Here is a 14019-nt window from a genome sequence, read left to right on the forward strand (position 1 = left end):
CGCAGCCGCGCCCCTTGCTGGGCAGACTATAAACGTGCCGCGGCGCCAGTGTGAGCGGTTCTGTGCCAGGTGCAGCCGCCGGAGCAGCAGCGTAAAGCGCCAGGGAGAGCAGCGCAGGATGCCGGCGGTTCTCGGGTACTGGGACATCCGCGGGGTGAGTCAGTCCGTGCCACAGCCCAGGCTCCGGGGGGCTGTCTAGCAAAAGCTGCTGTTTTCACTTCTCCCTCCCCTGGGCAACCATGGGCCCCCCTGGGCCTGACTCTCCGGGTCCTGTCTCTGCGTGGGGCCCCACCAAATTCACCGCCAGGAAAAACGTGTCACTGTGTGTGTGCTTGCTGTTACCCTCCGCTCCACAGATCTCACTGGGAGACCAGCGTGTCTCAACCTGGGGGCCCCGACCCAAAGGGGAGTTGCAGGGGGGGTCACAAGGTAACTTTAGGGGTTACGGTATGGCCACCCTTACTTCTGAGCCGCCTGCAGAGCTGGGTGGTCGGAGAGCGGCTGTTTGCTGGGCACCCAGCTCTGAAGGCAGCCCCCTGCCAGCAGCGGTGCAGACCGAGGGGTGGCCATGCCCTACTGTGCCATGCTTACTTCTGGGCTGCTGTCTAGCTCTGCCCGCCCCCCCCAAACCTTGTGACTGCCACTGCCCCCTCCCCCCCTTGTTGGATCAGGACCCCTACAACGTTGTGACATTTCAGATTTAAACAGCTGGAATCATGAAACTTGCAGTTTTAAAAAATCCTAGCACTGTGAACTTGACCAAAATGGGCTGTGAATTTGGCTGGGCCCTATTGATGGAGCTGATGCTGCCCCTGCTTGTGAATTATGCCCAGAAGCCCACCTGCCCCTCCTTGCAGCGAACGCAGCCTGTGGGCCCCACTGCTTTCCTGCATGGCTTTCAACAGAGTCCTCTGCTTTTGCAAGAGTCTCTGTAGATGAGCACCCAGAAAAACCAAATAAGGTTGCCCCGCACTTTTGGCCCAGGGGTCTCTAGGGATCTATAGGCGGCTTCAGAGCAGTGGGACAGGTGTTGGGGAAGTGGCCTCTGTTCGCTCGCCACAGTGAAGAGTGAGGAAGGGGCAAGTAGAGGGCCAAAGCACCTGACTCAAGATTGGAGGTCGGGTAGATCTCGCTCCATTATCTATTTCCCTTCCCACCCCAAGGGGACAACTGGCTGCTCAGAACAGGGATGGTCTCAAGCTGTTCCACGCCACTGGAAGGCAGAAACGGCCTTACCCCTGAGCATGCCATCTCCTGCTCCCATGCACGTGGCGCTGTGCGCTGTAGCCCTCGTGCCTTGCACGGTGTCCATGTGGGAAGGGCTGGATTGCAAAACTGTTACACGTACAAGCCCTGTGTGCAGCTGGGGGTGGTAGGTTTTGAGGCTTGGTTGGCACTGGGCACCAAACTGCTCTGCCTGGCCTTGTCTGAGCCTGCCTTGTGTTGTCAGACACCACCGGTGTGGTGTTCTGCTCTGTTCAGTGTTGATAACAGTTGGCTGCATGCGTGTGTTCCCTCTGTGTGCTGCCCTGGCTCTGCAGATAGCTGACCCAGCAGACCCCGAGAGAACCCCCAATGACCACAGACTCCGAGAAGGTACGAAGGCACCTAGCCAGGTTTATTGTCAAACAAAGCACAGTAATAGTTCCCCGTAGACTCTACAGGACATACTATGAATATGTGCCCCCTGACAGTGGACCAGCTCAGTCAGTGGTGGGACTCTCCACTGCCCCCTAGGCCAGACAAAGACACTGCCCCAGGGATGCATCTTATACATAGGTACAAACAAGTTATACATAATTCCTGACGTATTGAGGTGCATCCTCTCTACGTAGCAAGGTGCCGCCTCTCACCTTGTACATGTTGGTTTGAACAAAACAACCCCATCCATCATAGTACCCTTTTGCCCCTGTCTGTAGGATGGGTTGGCCTGTTCCTTGTTATGTGTGTGGAACGTGCAAGTATCAGTGTGTTCTGGTATCTAGCCTCCAGGACGTTCTAGGTCTGTATCTTCTTGCAGCATCAGCCCTTTCCTTACCAGCGTCTGTGAGCAGGGCCTGCCTCTGGCTCCCAGCTTAACTTTGCTTTATGTCAGCAGAGTCTTGACCATTCCTTTAGCTCAGGCTTTAGGCCTCCCACTGGGCCTCTGATACCAAGGGTTTCTGTTTCAGGGCTTCATCTTACTACAGCTCCGCGAGTTATGCAGCCTCTTCGGTGTTGGTGGAACTGGTGTAATGTTTCTGGGCAGCTGACAGGAGTGTGGAGCTGCCTGTCTCTGCGGGCAGGGTGCTGCTCAGGGTGCTGAGTTCTAATCTGGCTCCTCTCACTGACGACATGTCCTCAGGCAGGAATGTTGGCTTCATGCAGGGTTTTTCCCATTGTTTGAGTTCCCGATTTGTGACGGCTGGGGTCTGGTCTTCAGGTGATGCTCGTTGGGCACCCAAAATTAGAGACCATTCTTTAGACACTAGATCTTAATCTGTGCCTCAGTTTTCCTTTCTGTAAAGGATGTGTGAGACTGACCTGCCTTTTGTATGGGCTAAGAGGTGTCTAAGGCACTTGAGGACAAGAGCTGTAGTGACTGTTACCAGGGAGGGTACTGACAGGTGAAAGAGGAGAAGTCACTGCTCCCGTTCGTTGCTGCAACCACAGTGACCTGGCTCCTGAAAGACAAACCAAGGGGTGACATGAGTGCTGCCCTCTGTGATGGGTCCTCGCCTCCTGTACCCCACCCCCCAAAAAGCTTGGAAATTCAACCCCAAGAGATTCCTTTGATGAAGGTGGTGGGATGTTATAAGCTGCAGAGACCCTAGCTCAGGGAGCCAGATCTGAGCCTGTGGGGATGGTGGCCTAGATGACCTCTTGAGGCCTCTTGCAACCCTAATCTTCTATTAGTCTAATTACTTTAGACCAGTAAGACTCAGACTCAGGCTTGCAGGCTGCCAGTGACTCTTTGTCGTGTCTTCTGTGGCTCTTTGCAGCACATTAAAACACTGATTTAATTATTAACCAATCAGGATGCTCCTGCTATGGTAGCTGATTGTAGTCGATAAATTAATACTTGCACCGTCGTTTTGCTGTGAGACTAATATAGTCACGAGATGTTTCCTGTCACACTGTCTCAGTATGACTCTCTAGTACTGTAGTATATGAAATTATGCATTCACACCCCTGTGGCTCTTCTGGGTAAAGTTGATGGCTAACTTGACTCCTGGACCCCTGAGGTCAGAACCTCCCTGCTCTAACACGGATACATGCAGGCTCTCACGTTGCCATGGTCTTCTCCCTGCAGCTTGCTCACTCCATCCGACTGCTGCTGGAATACACGGGCACAGCATATGAGGACAAGATGTACAGCTGTGGGGAAGGTGAGTGCTGCAGGCAGGGAGCAAAGCTAGCCCTCCCCTGGCACACTGAGTGGAAAGCATGCAAAGGGGCCAGGAATTGCTGGTTTGTGTAGGAGTTCTGTTCCTGGCTCTACAGAGGCACCCCTTTCCCTTGCCTAGGCAAAAGGCTCTAGTGAGCCTGCTGGTAGTTTTGAGGGGTTTTTTTGCCGGGCTGACTTGGACTAGTCCCAGCTCTGTGCAGTCTGAGTTTCCAGAGAGTAAAGGGGCTTCCTGGTCCCACAAGAAATTCTTAGCATGAATCTCCTTCAGTGGCGTGCCATGCATTCCAGAGGGTCATGTGCTGCAACATGCTGACCTGGTGTTTGATGGGGTAATGTTTACGCTAAGGAAGTAGGGAGTGGATCCCACAGTCCTTGGCTGTTGGATTGGTATCTGACAAACCATGTAGTCAGGGCTGGATTAACCAATGTACCAATGAGGCCTGAGCCAGCGTAGAGCTGCTAATCCTCTGATGTCTAGCCTGGTGTTTCCTAGTGGCTAGGTCATTAGAGATGACTCTTAATTCATTAATTTCAGGACTGCGTCCTGTTTTACCATTCTGCTCAAACACCTACTCCTAGCTCTCAGCAAATCCCAAGTGCTCCACTGAGTGCCAGTAGTGATTTGGGCATGTCACCCTGCAAAAAGTGTTTATCTGGGTTGGCTAACTCTAGTTGCCTTCACTTCCTAGTTAAGGCAGTTGTCGTCCTAATGTAAGGTAACAAATAGACTTAAACACCAGACTCCCCTCTAGTCTTTACCATTGGTCGACAGGTTGAGTTAAAACTACAACTGCCATGTCTGTCGTCACTAGGATTTTAACTTGTGGTAAGAACACTTTCTCTTGGTGTGAAAACGCCTTTCGTGTTCTCCTCGTGCCCTGGCCAAATTCTAACTCGTCTCCACATTCTACCAAGCTGAAACCGCAGAGGACGACCAACTAGATGGAGAATGCCCTGCATTGTGCTCTAACGTGTTGCATAGGGTTGTGGAGAGCTCATGGGACTGCCCCATCTCACGTTAGGGGCAGTAAGTGTGCATGGATGACTGCTCTTATCTGCCAAATAAAGCCCCAGTTGGCTGTGAGGTTTTGTACTCAACATTGCCCTTTAGAAACCGAGAAGGCTTATTTCCTCTTATCTGGTGTAGGCTCTTTTAACCTGTATTCCCAGCAGGTGTAGTTCCACGCTTGTTATCCAGGCCAGAGTTTTTGGATGCACTGCAAGTTGAGTTTGGCTGACAGTGGACTTTGAGTTAAGTTATTGACAGAGTTGTAAATAATAAACAGGGTGGACTCAAGTTAATTGGCAGCCGGTTCAAATTACAACAGGTCCTGAAACTGTGCACCTGTTCTAAAGAAAACTGTATCTGTCTTAGGGTGCAATTTTTTTAAACTGGCTTAGCTAAACTGGTGCAAAGGGCTATGTAGACCTTTTGATTTCAGTTCAGACCAGGCTTATATTTATGCTAAAATGAAATATACCTGACTTAAACCAAAGTAAAGGAGAGCCATGCAGCTTTTTGCACCAGTTTAACCTACACCAGGTTAAACCACCAAAGCAGCCTTCTTGTGTAGACATGGCTACTTGATGGCTGGAAGAGAGCTGGCCTGGAAGAATTCAGGCTCAGGCCATCTTTGACTTAGGACCTGACTTTCAGGAGTGCTGAGCCCCTGGTATGTTCTCTGCCTTCAGTGAGCTGATGTTGCTCAGCACCACGGAGAATCTGCACCACAAGTGTGTGGCATGCTGCCCTAAGATGCCAGGGGAAGGAATTAGGTGGATATTTTGGCAGTGGCCTGTGATCGACCTTCTGTTCTCCTTCCAGCTCCAGACTATGACAAAAGCCAGTGGATTAATGAGAAGGAGAAGCTGGGACTGGATTTCCCAAATGTATGTAGAATTGCTCTGGGTGGGTGGGCAGGCACCCTGAGGGTGTGGTGGGTTTGGGGGTTTCACTGATCAAGATGGATTCTGGGTGGGGACCAATGCTGGGGTATCAGTGGGGTTCTTGTGCAGCTGTAGCAGGGAGGCAATGAAGAGTCCGGGAGTGTGTCCAGATGGGGGAGTGTGGGAGCCGGAGAAGTGGGAAGAGGTTGCTTACTAACCCTGCCTCTGACTGCCCTTCCAGCTGCCCTACCTCATTGATGGCAAGAACAAGCTTACGCAGAGCAATGCCATCCTCCGGTACATTGCCCGCAAGCACAAGTTGTGTGAGTATCAGTGGGGGAGGTCTGGACCTCACTAATGATCAAGGGACTGGGATTTGACTGGGTAGCTGCCAGTGAGCACTCTGACATTTGTTCCGTCTCACAGGTGGCGAGACAGAGGAGGAGATGCTGCGAGTGGACATGCTGGAGAACCAGGCCATGGATTTCCGTATGAGCCTCGTAATGATCTGCTACAATCCTGACTTTGTGAGTTCATCCATGGTGTCCTGGGGGGCTGCAACAAGACCCTGTTGATGCCACGCAAATCCCACTCCAGCATAATGCTATTGGCACCACAGGGTTTTCCTTACTAGATTGGGTCCATTTAGCTGGTATTCTTTTTCTGGTCCAATACTTAATCCTTCAGGGAAAGTGAATAATGGTCTCTGTCACTTGCATAATGCTGTACCTGGGGGATTCCTTCCTGGCCCTCCCAGGTGACCTGCCCTGAAGCTTGATGCTGCTCACCCTTAGGGTACGTCTACACTAGCCGTCGGATCGGCAGGTAGTGATCGATCACTATCGGGGATCTATTTATCACGTCTAGTGTAGACACGATAAATCAATCCCTGATTGCTCTGCCGTCGACTCCTGTACTCCACCACGGCGAGAGGCGGAAGCAGAGTCGACGGGGGAGCGGCGGCCGTCGACCCTGCACTGTGAGGACACGAGGGAAGTCGACCTAAGATGCGTCGACTTCAGCTACGCTATTCTCGTAGCTGAAGTTGTGTATCTTAGGTCGATCCCCCCCACAGTGTAGACCGGGCCTTAGTTTGCCATTGTCATAATAGGAATCTAGGTGCCCTTCCCACTAGAAGAATTTACTGTAGCTTGGGTGGGCACAGGGTTGCCTTGGTCTAATCCACAGCTGTCTCTGAAATCTTTCCCTCTTCCTCTCTGCAGGAGAAACTGAAGCCTGGCTACTTGGAGCAGCTGCCCGGGAAGCTGAAGCTGTTCTCCCAGTTCCTGGGGAAGAGGAAGTGGTTTGCTGGGGAGAAGGTACATGGTGGGGGTGCGATTGGGGGGGGGCATGGGAACAAACTCTACTGCCCTGTATCACCTCTGTCTCTCTGTCTCCAGATCACTTTTGTTGACTTTCTCATGTACGACGTCCTGGACCAGAACCGCATGCTTGAGCCCAAGTGCCTGGATCAATTCCAAAACCTGAAGGATTTTCTAGACCGCTTTGAGGTGAGGTTTGCCCTGACTCCTGTAACGCACGACTCTGGTTACCCAGGGAACGCCCAGCTTGCCGCGGGGGCATGGGGCTGTGACCCATTCCGCTTGGTGTGACCAGTTTCTCCATTCCAGCTGTAAACATTAACTCCTTTGCAGAGAACTTGGCCTCCCAAGCTTCTAGCAACAGGCAAAGAGTTCATTCTCTAACAGATACAGCAGCTGCCGGAGTTATTGCTAACAAGTACTTGTTAGTGCTTCTGGTGGTAATGGAGATGTCTGCCCTATTGGTGCCAGAGAGGGGCAGTCTGACAACTCTGGAGAGAGTGAAGTCCCCTCTGCTCTGTAGCCACACAGGTTTCTCCCCCTCCCCAGTGCTCTATAGATGTGCTTCAGCCCTGACTCTGAGGCCTTCCTCTGAGAGAAAGGGAGTCTCTCTCCTTGGCCATGTATCTGATGGGCTCTCTGCTGGCCTCTGAGGACTGGCTACCTCCTTCTCTAATGGAGAGGTAGCCACTTCTTGGTGCCCTGCTTGCTTGGTGATCTTGGCAGACACTCTTCAGGTGGCACTGGCAAGCTGGGACAGAACACTCCTACCCTGTGAGCTCTCCTAAGCAATGTCTCTTGGGATTCCCAAAGCGCACTTGCTCCTGTTCTGCTTAGCCCTTGCTCCGTAGGTTGTTGGTCATGAGCTGCTCTAGAAATGGCTGAAATGGCAGGCACTGGCTCCAGGGGGAAATAGGCGCTGGGACAGAAAGTCCATACCTGCCATTATTAGTTTGCTGTATTATTCCTGCCTGACTTCAGCCATAGCTTTGGTGAAGCAAGAGAGAGTCCTCGTATGTGGATCAGGAGCAATGGGCCAGCCTCCAGCCTGCCAAGGTACAAGGCAGTATCCAGGAGCTGGTTATGGATTCCTACCTTTGGCCTGGCCAGAGCAGAGAGCAGCACTTCTCTAACTTGTGGCAGGAGGCAACAGTCCCTAAAAGGTTATCTTAAAACAGAGGACATGCTCTGGCCACTCCTGCCCTGGGGACTGTAGGGGGGAAGTACAGGAGCCAACTTTGCACTCAGAGGTTCACCACTCTTCAGTGCTGGGGGAAACCCTATCTAGTTAGGCGTGTGGTCACTCCTTGAGCAGCACAAAGGAGTAGGGCAGAAAATGTCCAACCATGCCATCAGGTATAACTGGTTCCTCGGGCTTGCTAGACATAACACTGATCAGACTCCTGACCCGGGGGCAAAGGGAACCTCCTTTGGTGTGGCCCAGAAGAGGCTTAGGCTTCATGTTCATGTTTCAGGGGGTTGAGGCTGTGTTGTGAGGTGGTCTGGGAAGCAGACTGTGTCTTCCCTCTGCTCAGGGCTCTTCCTCTGCTCTCTCCTCCCCCCCCCAGGCCCTGGAGAAGATTGCAGTCTATATGAGCTCTAGCCGCTTCATGAAGACTCCCATCAACAACAGGATGGCCAAATGGAGCAACCAGAAGAAGTAGATTTGTGTGGAGGGGAGGGGCTGGAGAGGAATAATCCAGAGCCCCCACTTGCTGTTTGTGTATGGACTCCCTCAGATCGGATGTTGTGAGGGGGTGAATGGTTGACTCTGTTAAGTGGCAGCTTTAGTGAATTGCTCTCAGTGGAACCATCACTAAACGTGTGTAGTAACCCTACTCTGAAATGCCCAGCCAATAAAATGTTTAGTAATTGCACAATGGCTCCCTCTTGCTGAACTGCTGTAGCCTCCCTGGGAGGAAACCAGCCTCTTCCCCGTGTCTGTTCAGTTAACACAGCTGGGAATAGCCATGTACCCAGCACCCCATCACGTCTCCTACAGGGCATTAAGACCAAATTCTGCCTTGACTTTTATGCTTCTGCAGTTGTCAGTGGAGTGGCAGAGGTGGAACATGACCCCATTTCCTCCAATCCCTGCTCATGGGAGAATTGTGCTGGTGATACACCTGCCTGGGTGGCAAGGGTGAACTTTAGGCTGAGAGGTGTCTGAACCAAGCTAACAGCCTGAGACTCATTTGGTGCCGATCCGTGTTGCTTAGTGGATTTAGGGGGCTGCTGTTACTGTAGATCCTCTCCAAGGGAAGAGGCTCTGGCCTTTTTCCCATTCCATCCTTGTTGGTGCTTAAAAGCCTTGTCTCCTGGCAACCAACCACTTTCCTGCAGTACTCTACCCTGATGTCCATGGCTTTAGAGGTTATGTGGAGGAGTGATGCCGCAGGCTGGGTTTCCATGGCTCTGGCAACTCAAGGACCAGCATCATCTGAACTTGCAGGGGAGGTTTCCTGTGCCCCATCAATTCCTCTGCAGATACTTAGTTTAAATAGCATTAGGTAGCTTTAGTAAACTGGGGGTTTGGGAAAGTCCAGCTGTTGGTGAAAGACTTAATACTACATCAGTAAACAGGTTGTCAAGGCCCCAGTGATCTAGATCTGCTTTAATGTTCTGGAAGAAGGGAAGCTATGTCTAGCCTGGGTGTAGATGGACTGGTCTAGGAACAGGGTGGATTTGATTTAAACCACTAGTCAGGAAGACTTGATTTAATCATGGTTTTCTACATAAGTGCATTCTTGTTGGTGGTTATAACCTTCATACATATTCTTCTACAATCTGAGTTGTGGTTTCATTTTTAGAAGGTACACACTATACATTTTTAAACAGTAATTTATTTTGAAAACTTTTCAGATAGTTTTTTACAGCTATACTGGGTCAGAAAATGAACGATTGTTTGGTTATTTCCTTTACCAAAAGTAATTGAAGCAGATAGTTCACCTCCCAATGACTTGGCATAAATATCTCCAATTCAACAGGTTAATTATTAATATTTGGAGGATTTTCTTGCCATGCTGTATTAGGAGGAGAACATCACCAGACATTTAAATTGTTTTATTTAACTAAAACAACATTAAGTATTCTGGATTTTTTCTTCAACAGCAGATATATAATTTAACAAAACAAGCATAAGTCCCTCGCTTCTCACATTTATATCCAGACTTCTTCTCCTTGTCCAGATCTATTCTGCCCCCAACAATCTTCTATTCATTGAACTTTTTGAAACTTTGCACCTTTTAGAGATAGGTAAAGGACTGACTCTTTGTACACAAATTTGCAGAGGAACAAATAGAGTTGAGGTCTGTTATTTCTCACCTCTCTATTTATTTAAAAACATTTTTGCTGTTAAAAAGCATGTTACCTCTGGAGACACAAATCCAGTTTGAGAACTGCAAAACTAAGCATCTCTGATGGTATCTTCTAGACTGAGCACTGAGTCCCATTGGGTTGATAAATGATTTAGGCTAATCTTTCTATACAGAAGCTCCTGGAACCCCATAAAATTGGGTCCCTAATCCATGAACTATTGGAACTCATTTACAAAACTTTTCTTAAACATTACATGAATATATTGTCTCATACTCTAGAATTAGAATTTATAATCCCTCTTCCATGATGAGATATGAGCTCTAATGTATCTTAGTTAATACTATCTTGAAATAGTTTCCGCCCCCTCCCCCCCACCAAAAAAAAGCATTTTATCAAAAAAAGCTGATTTAAATCAAAAGGTTTTTTTAATCATTGATTTTTATCCACCCTGTCTAGGAAACATCAATTGGCCTGATTACATAGCTTCACCCTAATTCTCTAGAATCATGCAGCTGGCTTAACAAGCAGCCAGAGATAAGGCATTGGGCATGGCCTTGTTTTGCATCAAGGCTCTAAGCCCTGGTCTACACTAGGAGTTGAGGTTGAATTTAGCAGCGTTAGATCGATTTAACCCTGCACCCGTCCACATGACACAGCCATTTTTTTCAACTTAAAGGGCTCTTAAAATCGATTTCTTTACTCCACCCCCGACAAGGGGATGAGCACTGAAATCGGCCTTGCTGGGTCAACTTTTGGGTAATGTGTATGCAATTCGATGGTATTGGCCTCCGGGAGCTAACCCAGAGTGCTCCATTGTGACCACTCTGGACAGCACTCTCAACTCAGATGCGCTGTCCAGGTAGACAGGAAAAGGCCTGTGAACTTTTGAATCTCATTTCCTGTTTGGCCAGCATGGCAAGCAGCAGGTGAGTGCAGAGTTCATCAGCAGAGGTGACCATGATGGAGTCCCAGAATCGCAAAAGAGGTCCAGCATGGACCCAATGGGAGGTACGGGATCTGATCGCTGTATGGGGAGAGGAATCCGTGCTATCAGAACTATGTTCCAGTTTTCGAAATGCCAAAACATTTGTCAAAATCTCCCAGGGCATGAAGGACAGAGGCCATAACAGGGACCCAAAGCAGTGCTGCGTGAAACTTAAGGAGCTGAGGGAAGCCTACCAGAGAGGCAAACGGCCACTCCAGGTCAAAGCCCCAAACATGCCGCTTCTATGATGAACTGCATGCCATTTTAGGAGGTTCAGCCACCACTACCCCAGCCGTGTGCTTTGACTCTGTCAATGGAGGGGGAGGCAACACGGAAGCAGGTTTTGGGGACCAGGAAGATGATAGCTCACAGCAAAGCAAGCAGAGAAACCAGTTTTCCAGACAGCCAGGAACTGTTTCTCATCCTGGACCTGGAGCCAGTACCCCTCGAACCCACCCAAGGCTGCCTCCCAGACCTGCCAGGCAGAAAAGGGACCTCTGGTGAGTGTACCTTTTTAAATAGTATACATGGTTTAAAAGCAAGCATGTTTAATGATTAATTTGCCCTGGCATTCGCGGCCAGTACAGCTACTGGAAAAGTCTGTTAACATGTCTGGGGATGGAGCGGACATCATCCAGGAGAGCTTCATGGAGTTCTCCCAAAGCCTTTGCAAAAGGTTTCTGGGGAGGGCAGCCTTATTCCGTCCACGATGGTAGGACACTTTACCATGCCAGGCCAGTTGCACGTAGTCAGGAATCATTGCAGAACAAAGCATTGTAGTGTATGTTTGCTGGCATTCAAACAACATCCATTCTTTATCTCTCTATCCTCAGGAGAGTGATATCATTCATGGTCACCTGGTTGAAATAGGGTGCTTTGCTTAAGGGGACATTCAGAGGTGCCTGTTCCTTCTGGGCTGTTTGCCTGTGGCTGAACAGAAATGTTCACTGCTGTTAGCCACGCAGTGGTGGGAGGGGTTAGCCATGCGGTGTGGGGAGGCAAAATGTGACCTTGGAACGAAAGCACATGTGCTATGTATGTAATGTTAACAGCCAGGTTTACTGTGAAAGTGTACCCATTGTTCTATAAAATGTCTTTTTAAATACCACTGTCCCTTTTTTTTTCTCCACCAGCTGCATGTGTTTCAAGGATCACAGGATCTTCTCCTTCCCAGAGGCTAGCAAAGATTAGAAGGCAAAAAAAAAACGCACTCGTGATGAAATATTCTCTGACCTCATGCTGTCCTCCCATACTGAGCACAGAGGAATGCATGGAGGCAGACGTCAGAGTGCAGGAAAGCACAAAATGAACGAGAGGAGAGGTGGTGGGCTGAAGATGATAGGCAGCGGCAGCGTGATGAGAGGAGGCAGGATTCAATGCTGAGGCTGCTGGAGGATCAAACTAATATGCTCCAGCATATGGTTGAGCTGCAGGAAAGGCAGCTAGAGCACAGACCGCTTGTACAGCCTCTGTGTAACCAACCACCCTCCTCCCCAACAACCATAGCCTCCTCACCCAGATGCCCAAGAATGCAGTGGGGGGGGCCGCCGACCACCCAGCCACTCCACCCCAGAGGATTGCCCAAGCAAGAGAAGGCTGGCATTCAATAAGTTTTAAAGTGCTGTGTGGCCTTGTCCTTCTCTCCTCCACCACCCCACCCGGTGCTTCCCTCCTTCACCACCCCTCCCTGGCTACCTTGGCAGTTATCCCCCTATTTGTGTGATGAATTAATAAAGGATGCATGAATGTGAAGCAACAATGACTTTATTGCCTCTGCAGGCGGTGATCGAAGGGGGGAGGGGAGGGTGGCTAGCTTACAGGGAAGTAGAGTGAACCAAGGGGCAGCGGGGTTAATCAAGGAGAAACAAACTGAACTTTCACACCGTAGCCTGGCCAGTCATGAAACTGGTTTTCAAAGCTTCTCTGATGTGCACTGTGCCCTCTAACCACCCTCGTGTCTGGCTGCGCGTAACTATCTCCCCCTTACTCTCACAGATCATAGAATATCAGGGTTGGAAGGGACCTCAGGAGGTCATCTAGTCCAACCCCCTGCTCAAAAGCAGGACCCATCCCCAATTAAATCATCCCAGCCAGGGCTTTGTCAAGCCTGACCTTAAAAACTTCTAAGGAAGGAGATTCCACCACCTCCCTAGGTGTGGATATTGTGGCGTGCACAGCAAGCAGTAATAACAATGGGAATATTGGTTTTGCTGAGGTCTAACTGAGTCAGGAAACTGCACCAGTGTGCTTTTAAACATCCAAATGCACATTCTACCACCATTCTGCACTTGCTCAGCCTGTAGTTGAACAGCTCCTGACTACTGTCCAGGCTGCCTGTGTATGGCTTCATGAGCCATGGCATTAAGGGGTAGGCTGGGTCCCTAAGGATAACTATAGGCATTTCAACATCCCCAATGGTTATTTTCTGGTCTGGGAAGAAAGTCCCTTGCTGCAGCTTTTGAAACAGACCAGAGTTCCTCAAGCCCTGAGCGTCATGTACCTTTCCCGGCCATCCCATGTTGATGTTGGTGAAACGTCCCTGGTGATCCATCAGTGCCTGCAGCACTATTGAAAAGTACCCCTTGCGGTTTACGTACTCGCCAGCTTGGTGCTCCGGTGCCAAGATAGGGATATGGGTTCCATCTATGGCCCCACCACGGTTAGGGAATCCCATTGCAGCAAAGCCATCCACTATGACCTGCACATTTCCCAGGGTCACTACCCTTGATATCAGCAGATCTTTGATTGCGTGGGCTACTTGCATCACAGCAGCCCCACAGTTGATTTGCCCACTCCAAATTGATTCCTGACTGACCGGTAGCTGTTTGGCATTGCAAGCTTCCACAGGGCTTTGCCACTCACTTCTCAACTTTGAGGGCTGCTCTCATCTTGGTATTCTGGTGCTTCAGGGCAGGGGAAAGCAAGTCACAAAGTTCCATGAAAGTGCCCTTACACATGTGAAAGTTTTGCAGCCACTGGGAATCATCCCAGACCTACAACACTATGCAGTCCCACCAGTCTGTGCTTGTTTCCCAGGCACAGAATCAGCGTTCCACCGCATGAACCTGCCCCATTAGCACCAATGGGCAGCGGAGACTGCGGGAACTGTGGGATAGCTA

At 50.0% G+C, this 14019-nt stretch overlaps 1 protein-coding gene across 1 annotated transcript; it reads left to right on the forward strand.

Moving 5' to 3' along the window:
* On the forward strand, window positions 1–8477 carry LOC144278149 (glutathione S-transferase Mu 1-like). The gene is made up of 8 exons (XM_077839348.1): window positions 1–154; window positions 3293–3368; window positions 5214–5278; window positions 5517–5598; window positions 5702–5802; window positions 6499–6594; window positions 6676–6786; window positions 8166–8477. Exons 1-8 carry the CDS (start codon window positions 119–121, stop codon window positions 8259–8261), a joined length of 663 nt encoding a protein of 220 aa, XP_077695474.1. The 5' UTR covers window positions 1–118; the 3' UTR covers window positions 8262–8477.
* The last annotated feature ends 5542 nt before the right edge of the window (window positions 8478–14019 follow it).

The sequence above is a fragment of the Eretmochelys imbricata genome, chromosome 21 (assembly GCF_965152235.1).
Source record: "Eretmochelys imbricata isolate rEreImb1 chromosome 21, rEreImb1.hap1, whole genome shotgun sequence".
NCBI classification, from domain to species: Eukaryota; Metazoa; Chordata; order Testudines; family Cheloniidae; genus Eretmochelys; species Eretmochelys imbricata.